This window comes from Ursus maritimus, unplaced genomic scaffold, assembly GCF_017311325.1.
Source record: "Ursus maritimus isolate PB19 unplaced genomic scaffold, ASM1731132v1 scaffold_31, whole genome shotgun sequence".
Lineage (NCBI taxonomy): Eukaryota > Metazoa > Chordata > Mammalia > Carnivora > Ursidae > Ursus > Ursus maritimus.
In genome coordinates, this window is record NW_024425675.1 from 13,375,784 (window position 1) to 13,400,208 (window position 24,425).

At 36.4% G+C, this 24,425-nt stretch overlaps 1 protein-coding gene across 2 annotated transcripts in view; it reads left to right on the forward strand.

Annotated features, from left to right (window-relative positions):
* The first annotated feature begins 819 nt into the window (after positions 1 to 819).
* Positions 820 to 24,425, forward strand: part of DNAJC1 (DnaJ heat shock protein family (Hsp40) member C1) — a 213,665-nt gene continuing 190,059 nt past the window's right edge. Inside the window, exon 1 of one of the 2 annotated variants that reach the window (XM_040645337.1) lies at positions 820 to 1,338. In XM_040645337.1, coding sequence (XP_040501271.1) covers positions 1,129 to 1,338 — 210 coding nt within the window. In that variant the 5' untranslated portion in view covers positions 820 to 1,128. The remainder of the gene's footprint in view (positions 1,339 to 24,425) is intronic. The other variant, XM_040645338.1, reaches the window with a different exon arrangement.

Consider the following 24,425-nt stretch of genomic DNA (forward strand, 5'->3'; position numbering starts at 1 on the left):
AATGTAAAATTTTCCAAACTGGGTGAGCACCCTGAGTTATATAAGCATATGTTCCCTTCTACTTCCTCGACAAGAGTAGGGAGTCAGGGAGAAGTATGAGAAGCCTAAGAAGAAAATGAAGTTTATGCAAGAAAAAGCAATGGTGGTAGAGGAAAAAATTAAAAGATACTCAACAGAAGCAATGTAGAGCTAGGAGGTTTTAAGCCTTTATGCCTTTTAAAAACATCTCAATTGGGAAAGGAACCCCAATTAGAAATAGGCTAAGGTGGGTAAAATGCACTTCCCTTAAGACCATGATTGAGTCATCATTATTCATTCTACCAAGCTGCCTATTTTATGGTATTATGCCTATAAATCTAATTTAGAAGTCTAACTTTTGTGTTAGTCTGAATTCCATTTCTGCTTCCCCTTTGTTATAAAGGACACTATAGACCACTCACTAGATATACCCCCTTTCAGGCCGTGGGTTCAATTCCTCCTGTATCTTTATGCTGACAGTATAATGAAATGTAGGTAACAGAGGCCATAATCAAATCAGTCTTAAGATATGCTCTTGTTTTCAATATGGGGGGAGGAGAGTAAGATGGTAGAAGCTTCCGGGGAAATATACTTGAGATGTTCCAGGTACACGCGTGATTCCATGTGCCTTAAAATGTGTGAAAAAATGTATAGCCTTTCAACGCGCAAGAGCAACAAGAACGCATTTCTCCAAAGCCCGGATCTGGGGCGCCCGCCTTCCCTACTTCCGGCCCCGCCCACCATCCCGCGGTTGCTAGGAGACGTGATGTCACCGGAAGCGAGGCCTGGGATAGGCTGAGGCGAGGGGAAGCCTCTCCCCCTCTGCAACCTCAGCGCCCGGCGCTGGCTTCACAGCTGTTTGTAGGCCTGGGGTTGAGGGTCTGCGGAAGGTAGAGCCGGCTGCGGCCCTGCCCGCCCACCCGCCGGTGCGTTCGCCCGCTCCTGCCGCCCCTGCCCTGCCGCTGGGGCGGGCCGCCGGACGGGCGCCTCCGGGGCGGCTGCCCGTGCTTCTGACTGACAGACACTGTCCCCGCAGCCCGCGCCGCTCGCCACGTCCCCGGTCTCGGCCGACGGCACAGCGTGGCGGGTGACCTTTCCAAGCCCAGCGCGATGACGGCTACCTGCTCCCGGCTGGCCCGGCTGCCTCGGCGCCGCTGGCGTCGGCTAGTGCGGTTTCCGCCGCCGCGGCCACTGCTGTTGTTGCTGCTGCTACTGGCGGCCGTAGGGCCGGCACACGGCTGGGAGAGCGGAGACCTGGAGTTATTTGACTTGGTGGAGGAGGTGCAGCTCAACTTCTACCAGTTCCTCGGGGTGCAGCAGGTAAGCGGGGCCGCCGGCCCGCCTGAAGTCTGCGCCTATTTCGGCGACTCCGGGGCAAAAACGTGCAGGTCGGGGCAAAAAGGAGGGGTGGGGCGGGCTTTGACCCTGTTTCCTCCGAGGGAGCCGGACACCCCGGCCAGCACTTGGTCATCCCGGGCTCTGGCTACCCTCCTCACCTGGGCCCACCAGGGTCTCTTAGTAACCCCAGCCGCAGAATTTGTCGCCCCCCCCCCCCCGGCCCTCACCGCCGTGCTCCTCTTCTCAAGTTCCGGTCTCAGTGACAGGTTGGACGGTGCGACCAGCCTGGGGTGGTGAGACCTTCTCTTACTTCTGCCATTCTGGGGGAGATCCTTCCACGTAGCTGTGTTGGAGGAAGAAGGAAGAGTAGTATGGGTAGACCTTTTACACCTTTCATTTCCTGCCCCCTGAATGTGGAAAGCATAGGCATGGCTCCCCCAAATTTTCACCTAAGCGGTTACACTTATTATTTTAGTTGCTTTCTTGCCTCTTCCTTTCCCGGAAGAGAGGAATGCGTTTTGGTCGGCGTCTGTGTTGCAGAAGTTGTTCTTGCACCGTACTTTGGACTTTTTAGCCTGTTGGATAGGGGTTCGTATCACAGTTTTGAAATCTGGAGGATCTTGAAGCCTCCACCGAGTTGGTCCTGGAATTAGAGAAGGAGCTATTAAATTTTCTGGGCGTTGGAGGCACTTGGGGTGCTCCAGGAAGAGAAGCCCAACCAGTAGCACAAGATTGTTTTCCTTCTTTTTGTTTTCCTTTCATTTCTTTTCCTTTCCTTTTTTTTTTAGCTTGAGGCTAACTTGTAAAGTCCGTCTGTTGCTCTTTACTCCTACCTTGGGAGTGGTGAGGGTAGATACCCTGTCTCTATCTGAAACCTACTGCCAAGGAGAAGATGGCATTTCATGATTTAAGGATTATGGGGTGAAAGACTTAGAATTTCACAAGATCAGATGGAGCCCTTCAAAAAATGCTTTGAATAGTTATGTGGGTAAAAAAAAAATTAAGGTTTACCAACAATTGTCATTTCTAGACAGGATATGAATATGATGTGTCATTCATGACTAGATATGAAATGTACATTTCCCCCCATAGGTTATCATAAATTTGTATGAAATATTGCATTTAACACTAAATGGAAATTTACATTCAATGAAAAAGAGTGGAATATAAAATTGCTTTTGCCCCAGTACCATGATTTTAACAATTTCATTTTTGTAAGAGTTAGAAAGTGTAAGAATTTCACGCTTAAGATTCTTACATGTAAACAATTGTGTGATGTTTATTATCTTCACCTGGTGCCATTTCCTTCTCATGGAGACAAAAAATACCTCATTTTCAGAGTGAATGGTGATACAATATGTGTAAAAATCATTTGTGAAAATATAACTCTGATGACTTTTTAAGAATGCCTTTAATATTGAGAATACTTTTTAGAATTTATCATGATTAAGCTCTGTAGCTAGGGAGAGTTTTTTTAAAAGATTTTATTTATTTATCTGAGAGATAAATAAAGAGAGAGCGCACAGGGAGGGGCAGAGGGAGAGGGAGAAGCACACTCTCCACTGAGCAGGACCCCAGGATCATGACTTGAGCCGAAGGCAGGCAGATGCTTAACCTACTGAGGCCACCCAGGGGCCCCTAGAGAGGCTTGTAATACATAACCTGTCCAAAGATCTTGAAGATGCTTTCCAGTTACTCATGGAAAATTAAGGCCTTTCAAAAGAATACAGAAATTTAATAGCAGTAGTTTAAATTTTAGATTATGTAATCTAGCTTGCATATGATCCCTCATAAAATTTTCATTTATAATTTCATGCAGTTTAATTTCAGACTTAATTAGGCAGTATGAATAACCAGAGCACTTAACTGTATGGGCAAGGATGGGAAAATAAAGAAGCACAGATAATCAAGAAGATTCTGTGTCAAGATAGAATTTGAAAGGATCCAGAAAATTGTTTTAACCTGTGTTTCTCTACCTGGCAGTGTTAAATTGGAAGGAATGCCAGAAGAAATTTTATCCTACCCAAGCAGAGACACTGATTGGAACAAGTTCTTTACATTACATTGAATCTTAACTTTCTTGAAAGACTTTCAGGGGACCAGAAATTTGACAGAGATAAATTGACAGAGACAAATTTTTGGTTCTTAATGTGTAATTTTCAGACTGGAGCCAATCAGTATTTTGCTGACTAGCCAGACATGAGGGACCAGGACAAAGTAAATAGGTTACTCAGAGTTGTAACCTGGCTCTATACACTCATCAGTTTTGTTGTTAATTCAACAGAAATTTATTTGGTGCCTGCTAAATTTTAAGCACTGGGAATTGGCTGGTATAAAAAAACCAAAACCCCCTGGCCTCATGAAACTCATATTTTAGTAGGGGGGAAATAATTGGAAACAACCAAATAAGTAAATATAAATGTCAGGTGGTCAGAAAAGGCCTCTGAAGGAAGTAAGGGCATGAGTCATGTTGACAAGTTGGGCAGACAGTAAATGCTAAGGTCTTGAGGCAAGAGCTTGCATGATGTTGGAGGAATAGTGAGGCAGCTAGTATGGCTGAAGCAGGGTGAACCAGGGGGACAGTAACATGAGATGAGATCAGAGTCATGGACTTTGGCTATTACATATAAGTAAGTTGGGGATCCATGTTGGGTTAAACTGAAGAGGTACATGATTTGACTTAAATTTCAGAATGATTATTGTGTTGAGGACTGTATGTATTCATTAATTACTTAGTGAGATAATTGTATAGAATGTAGAGTGGATCTGGTGAAATTCTAGATTGAATTGGAACAAAGAGCTGACAGAATTTTACTGATTGTTTGAATGTGGGATGGGAGGGGGAAGAAGTTGAGGATAATTCTAAAGCTTTTGGCCTCAGTAATTAACTAAATTCTTGTCTAACTGCAGTTGCTACTACTGAGATGGAGAAGCCTGGTATAGAAGCAGGTCTGGTTGGGGGAAAATCAGAAATTTGGTTTTGGTCATGCTAAATTTAAGGTGTCTGTTAAATATTCAAGTGGATTTGACATATAGACAGTTGGTTATGCAAGTCTGGAGTTATAAGGAGAAAGATTTGAGCTGTAGATATAAATTTAGGAGTCGTTGGCACTTAGAAGGCAGTTTGAAGCCACAAAACTGGGTAAGTTCACTAGGAAGAGTGGAAAGTCTTTCCAAATTTTTTCTTGTGGTTGACTTCATTTTTCATAGTGTTTTGGTCAGAAAATGTACATGGCATGATCTCAATCTTTTTTGTACTTGTTGAGGCCTGATCTGTGATTTAGAACGTGATCTGTTCTGGAGACTGCCCCATGTGCCCTTGAAAACAATGTGTTTTCTGCTGTTTTAGGATAGAATGTTCTGAATATATCTGTTATTAAGTCCATCTGGTCCAGTGTGTCATTAACTTTTTTTTAAAGATTTAATTTATTTATTTGTCAAAGAGAGAAGAGAGTGCAAGAGCACAAGCAGAGGGAGTGGCAGGCAGAGGGAGAAGCAGGCTCCCTGCTGAACAAGGAGCCCAATGCAGGACTTGATCCCAGGACCCTGGGATCATGACCTGAGCCAAAGGCAGATGCCACCCAGGCATCCCCCAGTGTGTCATTCAAAGCCATTGTTTCTTCATTTTCTGTTCAGATGATGTAAGTGGTGTGTTAAAGTCCCCTACTGTAGTTGTATTATTATCTCTTATTTCCTTTATGTTTGTTATTATTTTATATATTTGGGTGCTCCCATGTTGGGTGCATAAATATTTATAATTATTAGATCTTCTTGTTTGATTGTTCCTTTTATTATAATACAGTGCCCTTCTTCATCACTTGTTACAGTCTTAGTTTTGAAGTAGTTTGTCTATCACTACTCTGGCTTTCTTTTGACATCTATTTGCGTGATAAATCTTTCTCCATCCCCTCACTTTCAGTGTGCAGGTGTCTTTAGGTCTAAAATGAGTCTCTCATAGGCAGCATATAAATGGGTCTTGGTTTTTTATCCATTCTGATACCCTGTCTTTTGATTGAAGCATTTAGTCCATTTACATTCAGAGTAATATTGATAGCTATGTATTTAGTGCCATTTTATTACTTGTTTTGTCATTGTTTCTGGAGATTTTCTTTGTTCCTTTTTTGGTCACTTTTGGTCTTTCCTTTGCACTCCAAGAGTCCCCTTTAATATTCCTTGCATGGCTGATTTAGTGGTCACAAACTTGTTTAGTTTTTGTTTATCTGGGAAAATATTTATCTTTCCTTCTATTCTGAATGACAGCTTTGCTGGATAGAGTATTCTTGGCTGCAGATTTTTCCTCTTCAGCACTTTGAGTATATCATGCTACTCCCTTCTGGCTTGCCAAGTGTCTGTTGAGAAATCTGCAGCTAGTCTTGTGGGTCTTCCCTTGTAAGTTAGGGACTTTTGTTTTGCTCTTTTTAAGATTTTTTTCTTTATCACTATATTTTGCAAATGTAATTACAATATGTCTTGGTGTTGGCCCACTTTTGTTGATTTTGGTGGGAGTTCTCTGTGCCTCCTGAATCTGGATATCTGTTTCCTTCTCCAGATTAGGGAATTTTTCACCTGTTATTTCTTCAAATAAATTTTCTGCCTCCTTTTGTCTCTCTTCTTCTTCTGGGACTCCTATGATACCAATGTTATTCTGTTTGATGGAGTCACTGAGTTCCCTAAGTCTATTATCGTGTTCCATAATTCTCTCTTTTGTTGAGCTTCATTATTTTCCATTTTTCTGTTGTCTGTATCACTTATTTGTTCCTCTGATTCTTCCAGCCTTGTGTTCATTGCATCAAGCCTGTTTCCAATCCCAGTTATTGCACTTTTCATTTCTGTTTTTTAACTCCTTTATCTCCATGGTAAGGGTCTCCCTGAAGCCTTCCGTTCTTTTCTCAAGCCCAGATGAAATGATTACTGTGTTTTAAGTAACATGTCAGTATTCTGTTTTAAAAGCTAAATATTTTGGTTTTTTACTTCTATTTACTAAAATTTTTGTTGAAGAATGTCATTAGGACTTAATTAGAAATTTAATCTAGAATCTGGGTCTCATTCCCGTCCTTGTTAATACTAAAGTAAGGTCAGGATTAAGTGTTTCTGATTCATGTCATCCACCAACTGAAATCTCATATTGAGCATGTTGCAAAAGCAAGGGTATGCCACATTCTACATTTCTGGTTAGAGAGAATATGTGTTTAAAACAAAGTTTCATTATTAGACACCCATTTTAGTGCCAGTGAGGCAGTAAGCATAAAGCTCTGTGTTGCTACACAGTCAGCTAATAGAATTTGAATTGTTAAATGTAAAGAGTAATTGTTGAAGATAAGAGTCTAAGATCAAGTATTAAATAGAGGGTATGTCATAGTATAAACAGTAGTATTAAAATGGAAAAGAAGCAAAATTAAAATGCCACTGAGAGCAAACACTAGAATTCTAAGAGGGAATAATTTCCTTAGTTAAACAAATTCTGGAATACATGCAACTCCTGGTTATAGAAGGCACAAGAATTTTAAAAAGCCAAATGAGACTAATGAACAGTAGTCAAAACAAGTTAAGACCAGAAAGATCATTGTCATTTACTGGGACAGTCTGAACAGATCACATAGAAATCATAGGGTCATATACATGCCTACTAAGGAAGGTAGAGACTTCTTATTTCTTTCTTTTTTTTTTTAAGATTTTATTTATTTATTTGACAGAGATAGAGACAGCCAGTGAGAGAGGGAACACAAGCAGGGGGAGTGGGAGAGGAAGAAGCAGGCTCCCAGCAGAGAAGCCTGACGTGGGGCTCGATCCCACAACGTCGGGATCACACCCTGAGTCGAAGGCAGACGCTTAACCGCTGTGCCACCCAGGCGCCCTGAGACTTCTTATTTCTAGTCAATTTTTGAGGACTTTATTCATACCACATCAAAATGGGTCAAGTTAAGGAAGCTATCCCATGACCAACTGAAGTTGTACATTACCAAGAAGCCTCTGACTTTTAGAAATTAAAAAAATATATATCTAATTAGTTATTTTCAACGACCACACTTTGAGTTAACAGATAAATATTAGTATTTAGGTTATTTTCTGACTTTAAGTTGTGTTTTTTGTTAAAAGTTGGTTTCTGATTTGATTTAAGAAAGTTAACATATATGTATAATGTAGGATGGTTAGAAATTTTGATTTTACTTGTAGTTGATTATATCCTACCTTATGGTATTTTTTAAAGAATCTTTTATCTACGGTAGGAAATAGACTTCTATGTTTAGGAATTTTGGTTTGGACATTTGATAAAGTTCAAATGATTACCATGCTATATAATTCTATAGTAGTTAGAATTAACGTGTCATTTTTTTGTATCATGCCTTTGGAAGTAGTATATGAGGTTCAACTTAGAGTAAATTAGATTGATCTTGAAATTAGTTATTGTGGAAAGTGTCAGAGGTTTTCAGCAATATTGCCATCTCTCAAACTATTGTTGAAACTTCTTATTTTGAATCACCTTCAAAGCCTGCAGCATATTTGGCAGATGATTCTCATTAATAGTAAGTCTTTCAGATGGATTTGATTTTCAGCTATAGCTAATAGAGATTGGGAGCCAAAGTTGGCGACTAAATTGGGTTAGCAAGCTTGGGTAAATATAGTTTGGTCTGATAAAGAAATCTGGATGTAAATTTCATGTAAGTTTCATAAACTAGCTTAAGGACTGTTCTCAAAAAAGAGTTGCAGAGAAGTTTGGAGCAATATCAACATGAAGTAAATCTATAGCCTTACAAAGTAATGTATTCTGGTAAACGACTTTAGAATGCTTGTTACTTTGTGGGTAGCAAATTTTTTAAAGATTTTTCTTACCCAGAGGAGAACAATATATAAAGATTATCTTAACTTTAGAGAGGTAGAAAAATACTGAGCTAGAATAAAATAATTAATTTGCCTGCTTTTAATGCTAAAAACAAGTTTTCATTATATAATACTTCTATAATAAAGCTAGTTAAAGCAGAATGGGAGAGGAACCAGAATAAATGCTAGCGATAGGGACGATACCTGAGAATACCACTGAGGAGAGAAAGTAGGAAGTACGTAGGGGGAAGGAAATGTGGAAAAATGCAATAACTACAAGTAAAAATGGTAATGGAGTAATATCTCCATCTTGTGGAGATTTGGATATTGTCATTAAAAATTTTGAGGGGTTGTATTTTCACAACTGTAGGCATAAATAAAAATAAAATATGAATCAGGTGAAAATAAAATATGGGTCAGAGACTTTTGCAGTGTTTTGTGGGGACCTCTAAAACTAGGCTTCCCAATTGATGTGCTATAAGCAACTGTGCTTAGATAGTGATGTCCTCTCTTGAGCGGACTTAACAGATTACTCCAGTGTGTCTTTACAAATATAATTTTCTGTGAAATGCCATGATATGAAAAAGGTTGGAAAAGCACTGTAAAGACATATAGTTCTGATGTTTTTCTTCCAGGAGAAAATTTATAAGCATATACGTTTTATATGCTTATATAAGGAATTATATATCACATATATTGTGTATTATATATATTATATAATAACATATAATATATATGTGCAGATACACACACATATATAAATATAATTGTCCCATAAAATTAGTGTTATTAACATCTTAGCTATACTAAAGATCCTTATTTAGCTCTCACAGACGCAAAAGCATTATTTACCGAATCAGTGAGAGAATCTGAGTATAAAAGAATCAGTAAGTCTTTGATGATTCAGTGTCCTTCAGATACTTGATTACTCATTCTGGATGATGGGATAACCATTAAACATTACCACAGTTTGTAATAACTCAGAGGAATACCTTAATGATTTGTAACAATCCTCTGTGTGAAGAGGATACAGATGACTTTGGAATATATAAATACACAAATTCTGAGTAGCCTAAAGTAATATTTGTGACATTAGGAGTTAAGTAATATTTTACTTAGAAATCCTGACTGACAGAAATTTGAAATTTGGAGCATTTGACACTTTTTCAAGCCGTTGATCCCTTAGAGCAGCACTGTGTAATAGATATATAATACAAGCCACATATGTAATTTAAAATTTTCTAAAAACTACATTTAAAAAATAAAAAAGAAGCAGATTAAATTAATTTTAATAATATATTTAATGCAATGTATCAAAAGTACTTCAACATGTATCACATTTTAAATAATTATTAATGAAATAGTTCACATTCTAGCTTTTTTACTATCTTCAAAATCTGGTATGTATTTTACATTTATACTTCAAGTACCGTTCAATTCAGATACTAAATTTTGATCGAAAGTACTTGATCTGCATTGAGATTTCATAAAATATATTGCTAATGAGTGGATTCATGTACCCAAAATCTTCCAAGCACACTTAAAACTTTCTAGTAACTGAATCAAGTATCATGTTTTAAATTTTAAAATAAATTAATCAAATAAAATTAAAAATTTGGTTTCTGAATTGTACTAGCACATTCGAGTGCTTAAATATGGCTAATGGCTACCACTTTGGAAAGCACAGGCTTAGAGAATTAACATTTCTGTGTTGTATAGATATATCTAAATATTTTTGGGTAAAATCACTTATTACTATTTCTGTTTTGTCAGGGACATAGTTTGTAGTTTTTGTTTTGTTTTTTTTTTTTTTTGCTTGTTTGTTTCTGTATTTTAACTAAGCGTAGTTTTTGTTGCTTTGTTTTGTTTTTAGATTGTTCCAGTTTTGCTAGATATCATCTTCCTAGTTAATTATCTGTACATTTTTCCATTCTTTTCTTTGTCCTATAAAGGCTATTAGTATAGTCCATGTTACTGTTCTAGGGACAATGGGTTCTCAATGTCCGTACATAGAGAGCTGTCTGCTAGTAAGGGTGTTTTCAAGTAATCAGCTTGATTCAAATGGGTTATTTACTTTTGCTGTTATATTTGATAATTCTTGTTCAGTTTTTAATGTTGCTTTAACCAAGTTCACCAGTATTCCTAGTTTATAATTTTAACTTTGAGGTTGCCCATTCTATGTATTCTGAAACTCATCCATCAAATATATTGCTAGCTATGAAATAGTTACTGTATTCTCTACTGTCATCTATTTTGACTATTATAGCTTTAATTAAATAGTTTTAAAGGAGATTTCTAGACGCAGCTCTATTTATGCACCAGTAGTTTGGCTCTTTATCAATCAGGGATGCCAAGTCATCCTTTTTTACTAGATACCTCTGCCACCTCTACATAGCTCCTAATAAGTATTGCTTTCCTTTAGACTGAATAATTGCCGATCTTTTTGACTTTACCTTTTGTGATTCCATAGGCAACTGAGGAAAAGAAGTAGATCTTAATGTTGATGATTTTTATATCTAGCTGTTGTTGTTTTGAGTAATCCTGGTACGGGGGCGCCTGGGTGGCTCAGTCGGTTGAGCATCCAACTCTTGATTTCAACAGAGTTCATAATCTCAGGATTGTGAGATGGAGCCCCACTGAGCAGGGTCTGCTTGAGATTCTCTCTCTCCTTTTGCCCCTTTCCCTGCACGCGCATGTTTTTTCTCTCTCTCTCTTTCTCTATCAAATAAATAAATAAATCTTTTTTTAAAAAATCCTGGTACAGGAAAGAAATTGTACTGAAGTCAGAAATGTTAAAAATTCCATGTTAAATGAAAAAACAAAAAAAAAATTTAAGAACCGGTAATAGAATCCTGAAGTTTGAAGAGATCTCACCAATATTTCCTCATATAGGAATCTCTTCTATAGGTCTTCTAGCAGATGGTCATCCACCCTGTTTTATTTATGTCTAACAACGGGGTTATGAAACAGCCTGTTAAGTTTTTGGATAATAGTACTCCGTGGAAATGTTATTCTTATGTAAAGCCAAAACCATAATTCTTAAATACTATCAACTTCATTCGCAATCTTCTTTTGGATTACCGCTGAATATATATTCCCTCTAAATTATTGCTGTGAAATGCCTTAAAATAAAATGCACAAGGGAAGTACTTACTTGTTGGTTCAGTAGTAGGGTTACTCAAAAAAACCCCACAATTCTTTATGGATCAGTTATACCTCAATAAAGCTATTAAAAAGAAAATATACTGGGCCTTCTTGTTTTCATGGTCTTCAGATATGTACTAAATCCACCCTAGAGAAGACCCAAGCCATCATAGTTAACAGTTGTCTTAGAACTACAGTAAGCATGATTTGAGATTACTATGAATGATTTCCTAAGGTCATCAAGGTCAGCAACAGGAAATTTCTAGAAGTTGAGAACCTAAGATGATTTGGGCTATGTCAGCTTTGATAATATGAGCCACAAGATTTATTTAATTAAAATTGTACCCAGAAGTTGTGATAGACCATTAAAGCAGGATGCATATGTGCCATTGTATAGGTTGTGTGTCTACTGAAAACCTCCTATTGTGGTAATATAAAAATATTTTAGACTTTGAGATTACTATAAAGAACTGCACATAGGCGATTCAACTTGAAGGCAATAATTTTTCTTTTATAATTAAAATGTTATATTTCTGTCAGTAAAATTTTAGTTTACAAGTTTATCTTGAGTGGGCGGTTCTCTCTCCTTTTCATGCAGCCCTCCCTAGGGGCTTCACAGTGGCTTTTACTCCTATAGGCAGCTTAGGGCTCCCTCCTGAGGTTATATTGGGGCCACTGCAGATCCAGCTACCAAGCCTGCAGATCGCTTGGCCTGGTCTCAGCTGTGGCGCTGAAACCATGGCCTCTTACCATCTCAGATACATGATATTTTATAAGCTATGGCCTCAGGTAGTGAGTGGCCTTTTCACTTTTTACTCCCCCCTCCCCCAACAGGTGGTTGAATCCCACTGTAACTGTTGGTTTCAAGCACTGAGCTTGGCTCTGATCCCAGGCTTTTTGTAGAGACTTTTAGTTCTCATGTGAGTACTCTGTGAAAGTCCTACTTCTCGATTACTGCCTACTTGTAGGTGTGGAGTCCAGTAGGCCTATACCTTAAGCTCTCATTGGGGCTACGAGTTTCCATTTGTTTTTGTCTACAGAGATATTTAACTAGTATTTTTCATGGCTATGTGTTTGTAATTTTCTCTCTAAATTTTATCATTGGTATGTATTTGGAGTGGGGTTAGGGAGGAAGTCCCTCAATTCTTGCAGTGATACTTTAACCCTGAAATATTTTTATATTTCATAGCACATAGCACAAAGCTATGTTTCTTTTATAATATTGTTTTTAATGCTAGTTTTCCTGTTATCTAAGAATATTTTATCATTGATCACCCAGAAGTATAGTCAGGCCTATTATTCACAGCAATATAAGAGACTATTACTTAGATATAAAAAGGGACAGTAGGTCATTCACTTTCTGACCACTATTCCTAGAGTTTATTCAAGTGTGGGTGCTAAAACAGTCAAGTAACATTTCTAAAATAATCAGATCCTGCAAGGTTTTGAATGCGGTAATAAGTAGATCACATTACCTCAGAGTAACGTGTATGGCCCTGTTGTTGGAGATGCCCAGAGGAAAGTTCTGAACTTTGTCTTGAACCTAGTTAGAAAAATATGCCAGGTGGGGAGAAAGACAGTGAAACTCAACATACATGTCATAAAAACCATTGTTGGGGGAAATGAATGGTCTTAAAGTTATATACAGGTAATGTCATGTCAGCTGTAAATATATGCTACTTGCAAACCTCTTAAAAAGGCTTTCTCTTTCTGGGCCTATATAACATTACATTCTCTCATATTCAGTCTTCAAAGTTGCACAAAAGAAAACAGGACAGTGAGGGTTAACCTCACTGAAAACTGTTTCAGTAATCAACTTGATGACAGTACTAAAATCATAGAATTTCAGTGGGTAATAACTTCATGGAATTGGATGATCCTTAATTGAAATCAATAAACGATTTAAGGAAAGAAGTATACGATTCAGATTTACAAGCAAAGATAAAAAGTCCTTTCATTCTGGATTCATAGGACTCAGATACAATCAGTGTACATACAATTTGAGGAACATGTTTGTTTTGTAATTATTATGTACATTTAATATTTAGTTGTTAATCCCAGGGAAGTCTTTAAAGATACTAACATGGAAGAGAATGATCTTTTTAAAAGACATTTCACTTACAGTCATTGTTGGTTTTCTAAGGTGGGTAACAATAGTGCCTCTGCAGCAGTTCTCTGCAGTAATGTGTCTAACCTTTGTTTTTGTGACAGAATAGAATTTGCAAAGCTTTCTAGATTATGTTATGAAACCGATAACAAAGCCTGTTTTTCATATTTGTTAATTCATTAGGTCTTTTGATAGCATTACTAATAATAGTAAGGAATTGGAAACAATCAAATTTTAACATGAGATAGTTTCAGTAAATTATGACATTCTTGGTGTGATGTGTAATCATTAATAACACTATATGTGAAAAGTACACAGCAACATGGAAAAATACTTATAAGTAAAAAAAAGCCATATATCAAGTTATAGTCATAATTTTGTGGGAGTTATATACATGCACAAAGATGAGACAGTAATGGGAACAGTTTGAATTGTGGGATTAATAGAATTATTTTATTTAGGGATAAATATTTCCTTTTAGAGTTCTGTTAATATCAGTAACACATACCCATGTAAATTCTTTCACTCTGGGAAGAAGAATGATATATAATTAAATCACAGTTAGATAAACTAAATCTTTATTTATTAGATAAATTGAATGGATATTTTTAAGTTGCCTTTAACTTAAAACCTATTTAAAATTATAAGTGGCAAATGAAATAAGACAACCTTAGACTAAAAAACCCGTCTATGTATTTTGTTATTGTAAAAAATATTAAATAATTTCTAATAATTATTTCAGTGAATCAGAAACTATTTCACCGAATTTCAGATGTTAGTCACTTGAGAAATTAATAGCTTGGGTCAAATGAAGTAGCTTTATGGCTATAAATATACTTAGGATAAGCTGCAGATACAGTTCTTCATTCTGGCAAACAAACACCACGGTATCCTGGCCAAGAAAGCCAACTAATAGGGGCGCCTGGGTGGCTCAGTTGTTAAGCGTCTGCCTTCAGCTCAGGGCGTGATCCCGGGGTCCTGCTATCGGGCTCCTCTGCGGGGAGCCTGCTTCTTCCTCTCCCACTCCCCTGCTTGTGTTCCCTCTCTCGCTGGCTGTCTCTCTCTCTGTCAAATAAATAAACAAAATCTTAAAAAAAAAAAAAAAAAGCCAACTAATAGGTCTCGAGGAGATACCACACTTCAGTGCCTCTTAACTTTGTATTATTCTTCTGAATGCTTTTATATATATGTATATACACACACATACACATACATACAGTATATTATAGATACTGTTGAACAACTAGCTATATTATGGGCTTATTTATAACTTCTTAGTCCTCACAGTGCATAGAGTTTAGAGGTGTGCTGTCCAGTATTGTAGCCCCTAGCCACATATGTCAGGCACTTGAAATGTGGCTAGACTAAGAACATTAATTTTACATTTTATTTAATTTTAATTAAGTTAAAATTAAGATTTTAAAACTGAAGGAGTACAAAATATTTTCCCATTAAACACAACTTTATTGTTTGGGTAGGACTGCATTTCACTTTAACCATCAGAAATTTGACTTATTCACTGAGATGTGCTGGCCATGTAAAATATACACTGGATTTTGAAGACTTTGTATAAAAAATAGTGTAAAATAGCTCAGTAATTTTTAATATTACTTACATGTTGAGAAGAATTTTTTATATATTGGTTTAAATAAACTTTTTAAAATTAATTTTATTTATTTATTTTTCCTTTTTTAAAAATGTGACTACTAGAAAATGTAAAGTCGGGGCGCCTGGGTGGCAGAGCGGTTAAGCGTCTGCCTTTGGCTCAGGGCGTGATCCCGGCATTATGGGATCGAGTCCCGCATCAGGCTCCTCCGCTATGAGCCTGCTTCTTCCTCTCCCACTCCCGCTCCTTGTGTTCCCTCTCTCGCTGGCTGTCTCTACCTTTGTCAAATAAATAAATAAAATCTTAAAAAAAAAAAAAAAAAAAAGAAAATGTAAAGTTATACATGTGGCTTGCGTTATATTTTTATTGAACAGTGCTGGCTTACTGCAGGCATCAGCAAAGTGTGACCCGTCTGTGGTTTAGATTTCTGGGTGGAAGAGCAGGTACTTACTTTGCCCAGGGTGCAAAAGATAATTGTTGGGCTCAGGAAAAAAATGTTGAAGCTTCTATTCACTTATATTTTATCCTTTAAAATCTCATATTTTGATATATATTTTATAATATACCGTATATTAGTACAGCAATAGACTACATATAATTTAATGAATAAATAGATATATAAAATTCAAATATAAATACAAAAATTTAAAAAAATTTTATGGACAGTTTATACAACCAAAAATGTTTGGAGATCATAATTTAGAGGGTTCTGTAAAAGAGAAAGAGAGTGAAAGACAAGGCTTTTGGAGCTCAGCAAATCTGCGTTCTCCTCCCCCTACCCCCCAAAAATGATGAAACTAAAAAAATGGTCAAAAACGACTATTTCAGGACTCTGAAAATTGAACAAAGATATATGACAAATTGAGAAGCCTTTATTACAAAATAAGCTGGTGAACTTCAGGTAAGGGAAGTGGGTGTTGGTGGCATTTTTGCCTGGAATGATACCCATCTAGCTCTGTTTGTGAGGTAGTGGGCAGAGCAAGCACTAGCTATCTCAATGGCAAACAAATAGGGAAGGCCATGATCACAGCCTCCCTGAGGTTGTGATCCTAGATAGGGAAAGCAATAACCCAGTAGAGTAGTCAAAAAATTAACTAGGAGATCCAGAGAATAAGACAGTCATGTAGGCCTTGATAACATCCCACATGTCCATTATAATCTGGAAGGCTATGGAGGGAATGGAGAAGTCCCTAGCTATTCACACATTCCTGCCTGAGTAAGAGGTCTTGTGCATATACACATGAGCCACAAGAGGGTCAAAGAAATTAAGAGCCTCAAAAGACTTATAAAACGCCTAAGCTATGAATATGTTCCCTTGCTGACACACAGACCCATCATCAAAAAGTAGAAGCTTTACTAGCCTAAGATGTGTGCTCACAACCTGTAGCTAATGACTGACTAATCATTAAACTATGCTGCACAAGTTTAAAAATAAAAACAAGGGGGAAAAAAACCTGACCACTGATTTCAGCAGCTACACACCACCCAGAAAACAGACTCCATAGAATAATCCCTGGCAGGTCACTGAACATACAAACAAAAACAGAAGAACAAGCCCCAGTGCAAGGGGACAATACAAATCTAAGGTGGCTCCAATATATTATCAAATAGCCAGTTTTCAACAAAATCTGTGATACATACAAAGGAACAAGAAAATGATCTGTACTCAGGGAAAAAAGAAATCAATTGACACTGTGTTTAAATGGGCCCAGATGTTATACTTAGTATGCAAAACTTCAAAGATGCTGTTATAAGTATGTTCAAAGAAATTTCAAAGGAAGTCATGTTTAAAGAAAATCATGATAATGATTCAGCAAATAGAGAATATAGAAAAATAGAAATTTAAAAAGAAAACCAAATAAAAATTCTGGAGTTGAAAAAGGCATGAACTGAGATGAAAAATTCACTCGCTGGGATCTACCGCAGATTTGAGATGACAAAAGAATCAGTGAACTTGAAGACAGATTAGTAGAAACTGTTCAGTTGGTAAAATAGAAAGAAAAAAGAATAAGAAAAATGAACAGACTCAAAAACCTGTGGGACACAGTCAGGCATATCAACATGTATGTATTGAAAATCCCAGAAGGACAAGAGAGAAAGAAAAAGAGGGAAAGTATGTTGAATGCCCCCAAATTAACCAAATTTGATTAAAAATACTAATCTCTACATTCAGGAAGCTCAACAAACTCCAAATCGGTTCAATGCAAAGATATCCACACCTAAGAAAACCATAGTCACATTGTAAAAATCCAAAAATAAAGAGAAAATCTTGACAGTGAAATTTAAAAATCATACAGGATGACAGCAATATGATTAAAAACTGACTTTTCATCGGAAGCAGTGGAGGCTAGAAGACAGTGGGCTGGCATATTCAAAGTTCTGAAAGAAAAAAAAAATGTGACCAGAAATTCTATATCCTACAAACTTACCTTTTAAAAAGAAGGTAAAATAAAGACATTTCCAGATAAGCAGAGATTAAAGGAATTCATTACTAGTAGTTCTATCCTGCACGTAATATTAAAGGAAGTTCTTTAGACTGAAAGAAATGAAACCAGAGAGTAATGTGAATCTAAGTGAAGGAAAAAAACCCCAAAAATATAAATATGTAGGTAAACAATTACATAAAACAACTATAAAACTCTATTGTTGAGCTTATAACATATAAAGATTACTATATATAATAATGATAATACAAACAAAGAGGGAAGAAATGGAGCTATAATGGAGCAGTGTTTCTGTATTAAAAGTTAGTTAATCTTAAGTACATCTTGATAAGTTACAATATATATTGTAATCCTTAGAGCAACCACTAAGAAAACAACTAAAAAATTTATGTAGTAAAAATTCTAACAAAGTAAAATGGAACACTAGGACGTATCTATAGCTATGTAATTAAAAAGAAGGCAACAAAGGAGAAATGGTGGGGGGAGGACATGAGATATATAGAAAACAAAGCAAAATGTCAGATGTAAATCCGACCATATCAGTAACTAAATTAAATATGACTGGATTAGACATCCCAATAAAGTAGAGATTGTCAGGCTGGATTAAAAAAAAGATCCAAATGTATTCTTTCTACAAAAGACACTTTAGATTCAAAGACACAAATAGGTTGAATGTAAAAGGATGGTACAAGCATTAATACTATATTAGAATATACTAATATTAGGCAATGTACCATATACTAATATACTGTTATACTAATATCAGGCAAAATTGACTTGAAGACAAAAAATATTACTATAGAAAACGAGGGACATTTCATAGTGGTAAAAAGGACAATTCATCAAGAATATAAAACAGTTATACACACAACAACAGGACTCCAAGATACATGAAGCAAAAACTTACAGAATTGAAAGGAAAAATAGATCATCAGGAATAACTTAATACCCTGCTTGCAATAAATGACAGAATACCTAGACTGAAAATCAACAAGAATATATAAGACTGGAGTAATTAATAATTCTATTAATCGGCCTTACTGACGTCTATAGAACACTCAAGAACAGTAGAATACACATTTTTTTCAAGTTCACATGGAACATTTGCAGGATAGTTCATATACTAGGTCATAAATCAAACCTCAGTATATTTAAAAGGATTAAAATAATACTAAGTATATTCTCTAATCACAATGTTTTTAAATTAGAAATCAACAACAGAAACAAATTTGGGAATCCCCAAATATTTGGACCTTAGCACATTTCTAAATTACCCATGGTTCAAAGAAAAAAAAAATCACAGGGGAAATTGGAAAATATTTTGAACTGAATGAAAATTAAAACAGAACTTACCACATTTAGGGAATGCAGTGAAAGCAGTATCTAAGTGGAATTTATAGCTTTAAATAACTGTATCCGCAAAGAAGACAGATTTCACATCAGTAGTCTTAAGCATTTGCCTTAAGACACAAGGAAGGGAAAAAGAGCAAATTAAACTCAAAGCAAGAAAAATGAAGGAAATAATAAGATTAGAGCAGAAACCAATGAAATATAAAACAGAAAAGCAATGGAAGAACCAATAAAACCAAAATTTTGCCCTTTGAAAAGATTATAAAATTGATAAACTGTTAGCTAGACTGATCAAGAAAAAAAAAAAGAATAAATGATCAACTTCATGAATGAAAGAAGATGTGTATCACTACCAACCCTACAGAAGTTAAAAGCATTATGAGAGAATACTATGAACTTTGCCAATAAATTAGGTAACATAGATGAAATGAACAAAGTTTATTTATTACAACTGTGTCAATAGAAAATCTGAACAGACCTATAACAAATAAGTAAATTGAATTAGTAATTAACAATTTTCCATGAAGAAAGCTTATAGCCCGATGGCTTCATTGGTGAATTCTATCAACTATTTAAAGAAGAAATAATTACAGTTTTCCACAAACTTCCAGAAAATAAAAGGGGGGGGAGTACTTCTCAGCTCATTCTGTGAGGTAAGTATTACTCTGGTAACACAAAGTTAGACAAAAATGTCACAGGAAAAGAAAATTATAGGCCAATTATTCTCTTGAATGTAGATGTAGAATTTCCAGCAAAAATGTTAGTCAACTGGATCTTGCAACATATAAGATGGATTAAATACCACTATTAAATGGGATTTATCCCACGAATACAAGGTTAGCTTAACATCTGAAAATCAATTAATGTAGTACAGCCTATTAATAAAATCAAGGACAGAAACTACGTGATCATCTCAGACATATGCATCTGCTTTTAAAAGCCAACTCCAATTTGTATTAAACATATAGTGTCTTGATCATAGAAAGTGAGAAATATAATCTCTATCGGTATATTATGTACAACCCTACTAATAGATTTATTATCAAATGGAATTTTTTAAAGGGTGGGTGACAAATTTTTTTTTTAAATATTTTATTTATTTATTTGACAGAGAGACAGCCAGTGAGAGAGGGAACACAGCAGGGGGAGTGTGAGAGGAAGAAGCAGGCTCCTAGCGGAGGAGCCTGATGTGGGGCTCGATCCCAGAACGCCAGGATCACGCCCGGAGCCGAAGGCAGACGCTTAATGACTGCGCCAACCAGGCGCCCCGAGTGACAAATATTAATAGTGGTTCTGGGAATCTTGTCCAGTGAAGAAATATTTAATGTGAAAAGGAGAGGCTGAAGAGATGTATGATCACTGACTTCAAATATTAGAATTAAGAAAAATATTTTTAAGCTATTTTTACTTATAATCTTTCATTTTGAAATAACTTTAGACAAAAAAAGTGACAAAAATAATACAAAGAGGTCCTTATACCCTTTTACCTAGCTTTCCCAAATATCTTGCATAATCTTAATAAAATTATCAAAATCAGGAAATTAACACAGATAGTAGCCTTAACTGACCTACACCCTTATTCAAATTTTGCCAGCAATCCCTCTAATATTTTTTTTCTGGTCCAGATTCACCCGTTTGGTGATCTTGTCTCATTGATGTTTTTCATTTTCACTCTGGGACAATTCTTCAGTCTTTGTCTTTCTTGACTTTGACACTTGTCAGGAGCTATATTTTAGATATATTTTAGAATGTCCCTCAATTTGGATTTATCTGATGTTGCCTCATGATTAATTTAGGTTATGTATGTTTGGCATGAATACCCACAGAAGTGATGTGCCCTTTTTGGTATATCAGTGGGAACATGATATTGATGTATCTCGTTACAGATGATATTAATTTTGATTACCTGGTTAAGTGCCAAGTTTTCCACTGCAAAGTTACTATTTTCCCTTTCTTATTTTTCTTGTGGGAAAATACTTTGAGACTATGCAGGTATTTTATTTCTCATAATACTTTTGCCCAGTAATTTTAGCATCCATTGATGACTTTTGCCTGTAACCAACCAGTATTACTGTTACCAGATGGTGGTTTTTCTATTTCCATTATTCTTTCTGTATTTATTAGTTGGTATTATACTGTAAGGAAGAGTGATCCCTTCTCACTATTTAGTCACTATTTAGTTACTTATATCAGTATGTACTCATGAATATTTTATGGCTTATTCTCCATTACCATCATTATTTCCTTGCTGGTATTATATCACATTTGGCCATTGAGAACTCCTTCACATTGACTCCTCTGTTTTTTTAACTTTCCTTACCATTTTTCAAGACAATTTATTTTCTGGCACCACAAGATGTTCCAGACTTATCATGTACTTCCCACTCTATGGAACTTTATAAGCATTAAGTAAAACAGTACTTTAAAAAATTTAATTAAATCTCCATCAGCATTTTTGCCTAGTATTATAGTCAGTTCTTAAAATCCTTTAAGATCCTCTTATGCTCATGCTTCCTTATTAGGGATAATAGGTTTTTAAGGTCATTTGAATAAAAATTTTAAGTATGGGGGTGCCTGGGTGGCACAGCGGTTAAGCGTCTGCCTTCGGCTCAGGGTGTGATCCTGGCGTTATGGGATGGAGCCCCACATCAGGCTCCTCCGCTATGAGCCTGCTTCTTCCTCTCCCACTCCCCCTGCTTGTGTTCCCTCTCTCGCTGGCTGTCTCTATCTCTGTCGAATAAATAAATAAAATCTTTAAAAAAAAATTTTTAAGTATGACTCAGAGTAGAACCCATTTCACTGAAATGTGTTTCGCTGCTGCTTCAACTGTACTCATGGCTTCATCAGTAAATTTACATAGTGGAAAACATAGATGTTCTTGATGCCTATAAACCAGCTACTGCTTAGATTAAAGGAAAGAATTTCTGTAGATTTTTAGCTCTTTTTTAAGGTCTTCATATATTGCTAAGGCTTTCTCTAATTGTGAGAAATCTTCTCTTAGATCATTTAATAAAATGAGAGTGCTGGGAGAAAACCAAATTGTGCTAACTCAACTTTTGTGTTATAAGGACCTTATTCCATTGTTTACTAATCACATATAAGGCAGTTCAAGTAAAGGAAGCATTTGTCATAACACTGATTAACCTGCAATAAGCTGAGTAACTGATAGCTATTACATGTGCACTTCAATGACAGTGTTTAACCAGAGTTGATATTTGTATTTTTTATAGCCTTAGATGTTTCTGATAACATCATACAAACATATCACTTGCTGAATTTACAGTCTTTGAATAAAGGGTGCCTTGTGATGTAGTTTTTTAAAAAGTATTTTAGCCTTAGGATCCTTGGGTGTTGTAGAGGCCCTTTTGAATAGTGATTTTGTGTATGTTTCCATTGTCTTTTAAATTCTTTGCCTTTTTTTTTTTCCTGTGCCTCTTTATATTCCTTCATCTATTCTATTAGTCCCCAGCACTGTGTTAGGTTTTATGAATCTTTGAAAGAAGTATATAACATGATTCCCTCTCTTTATAGATAGGAAATAATTTGGTAGTAGTGCAAGACAAAATAAAATCAGCTGATAGACCACTATATGTTATCTGTAAACAATCCACCTGCCTGTGCCCTAGCATCGCCTAGTTCTTCTTTTTTTTTTTTTTTTTGCCTTTTATTTTTTTATTTTTTTTTTTAAATGATTTTTTATTATATTATGTTAGTCACCATACAGTACATCCCCGGTTTCCGATGTAAGGCTCGATGATTCATTAGTTGTGTATAACACCCAGTGCACCATGCAATACGTGCCCTCCTTACTACCCATCACCGGTCTATCCCATTCCCCCACCCCCCTCCCCTCTGAAGTCCTCAGTTTGTTTCTCATAGTCCATAGTCTCTCATGTTTCATTCCCCCTTCTGATTACCCCCCCTTTCTTTATCCCTTTCTTCCCCTACCGATCATCCTAGTTCTTATGTTCCATAGATGAGAGAAATCATATGATAGTTGTCTTTCTCTGCTTGACTTATTTCACTTAGCATTATCTCCTCCAGTGCTGTCCATGTTGTAGCAAATGTTGAGAACTCGTTCTTTCTGATAGCTGAGTAATATTCCATTGTATATATGGACCACAACTTCTTAATCCAGTCATCTGTTGAAGGGCATCTCGGCTCCTTCCACGATTTAGCTATTGTGGACATTGCTGCTATGAACATTGGGGTGCATATGGCCCTTCTCTTCACTACGTCTGTATCTTTGGGGTAAATACCCAGTAGTGCAATGGCTGGATCATAGGGTAGCTCAATTTTTAACTTTTTAAGGGACCTCCACACTGTTTTCCAGAGTGGCTGTACCAACTTGCATTCCCACCAACAATGTAGGAGGGATCCCCTTTCTCCACATCCTCTCCAACAATTGTTGTTTCTTGCCTTGTCTATTTTTGCCATTCTAACTGGCGTAAGGTGGTATCTCAGTGTGGTTTTGATTTGAATTTCCTTGATGGCTAATGATTTTGAACATTTTTTCATGTGTCTGTTAGCCATTTGTATGTCTTCATTGGAAAAGTGTCTGTTCATATCTTCTGCCCATTTTTTGATTTGTTTATTTGTTTCTCGTGTATTGAGTTTGAGAAGTTCTTTGTAGATCTTGGATACCAGTCCTTTATCTGTAGTGTCATTTGCAAATATATTCTCCCATTCCGTGGGCTGCCTCTTAGTTTTTCTGACTGTTTCCTTGGCTGTGCAGAAACTTTTAATCTTGATGAAGTCCCATAAATTCATTTTATCTTTTGTTTCTCTTGCCTTTGGGGATGTGTCATGAAAAAGGTTGCTTTGGCCGATGTCGTAGAGGTTGCTGCCTATGTTCTCCTCTAGAATTTTGATGGATTCCTGTCTCACATCGAGGTCTTTCATCCATTTGGAGTTTATTTTTGTGTATGGTGTGAGAGAGTGGTCAAGTTTCATTCTTTTGCATGTAGCTGTCCAATTTTCCCAGCACCATTTATTGAAGAGACTGTCTTTTTCCCACCGGATGTTTTTTCCTGCTTTATCAAATATTAGTTGCCCAAAGAGCCGAGGGTCCATTTCTGGGCTCTCTATTCTGTTCCATTGGTCTATGTGTCTGTTTTTGTGCCAGTACCATGCTGTCTTTGTGATCACAGCTTTGTAGTACAGCTCGAAATCCGGCATTGTGATGCCCCCAGCTTTGTTTTTCCTTTTCAACAGTTCCTTGGAGATTCGGGGCCTTTTCTGTTTCCATACAAATTTAAGGACTATTTGTTCCAGTTCTTTGAAAAATGTCCTCGGTATTTTGATCGGGATAGCATTGAAAGTGTAGATTGCTCTGGGTAGCATGGACATTTTAACTATGTTAATTCTTCCAATCCATGAGCATGGAATATCTTTCCATCTTTTTATGTCTTCCTCAATGTCTTTCAAGAGTGATTTATAGTTTCTAGAATATAGGTCCTTTACGTCTCTGGTTAAGTTAATTCCAAGGTAACGTATGGTTTTTGGTGCTATTGTAAATGGGATGGATTCCCTAATTTCTCTTTCTTCGGTCTCGTTATTCGTGTATAGAAATGCAACTGATTTCTGAGCATTGATTTTG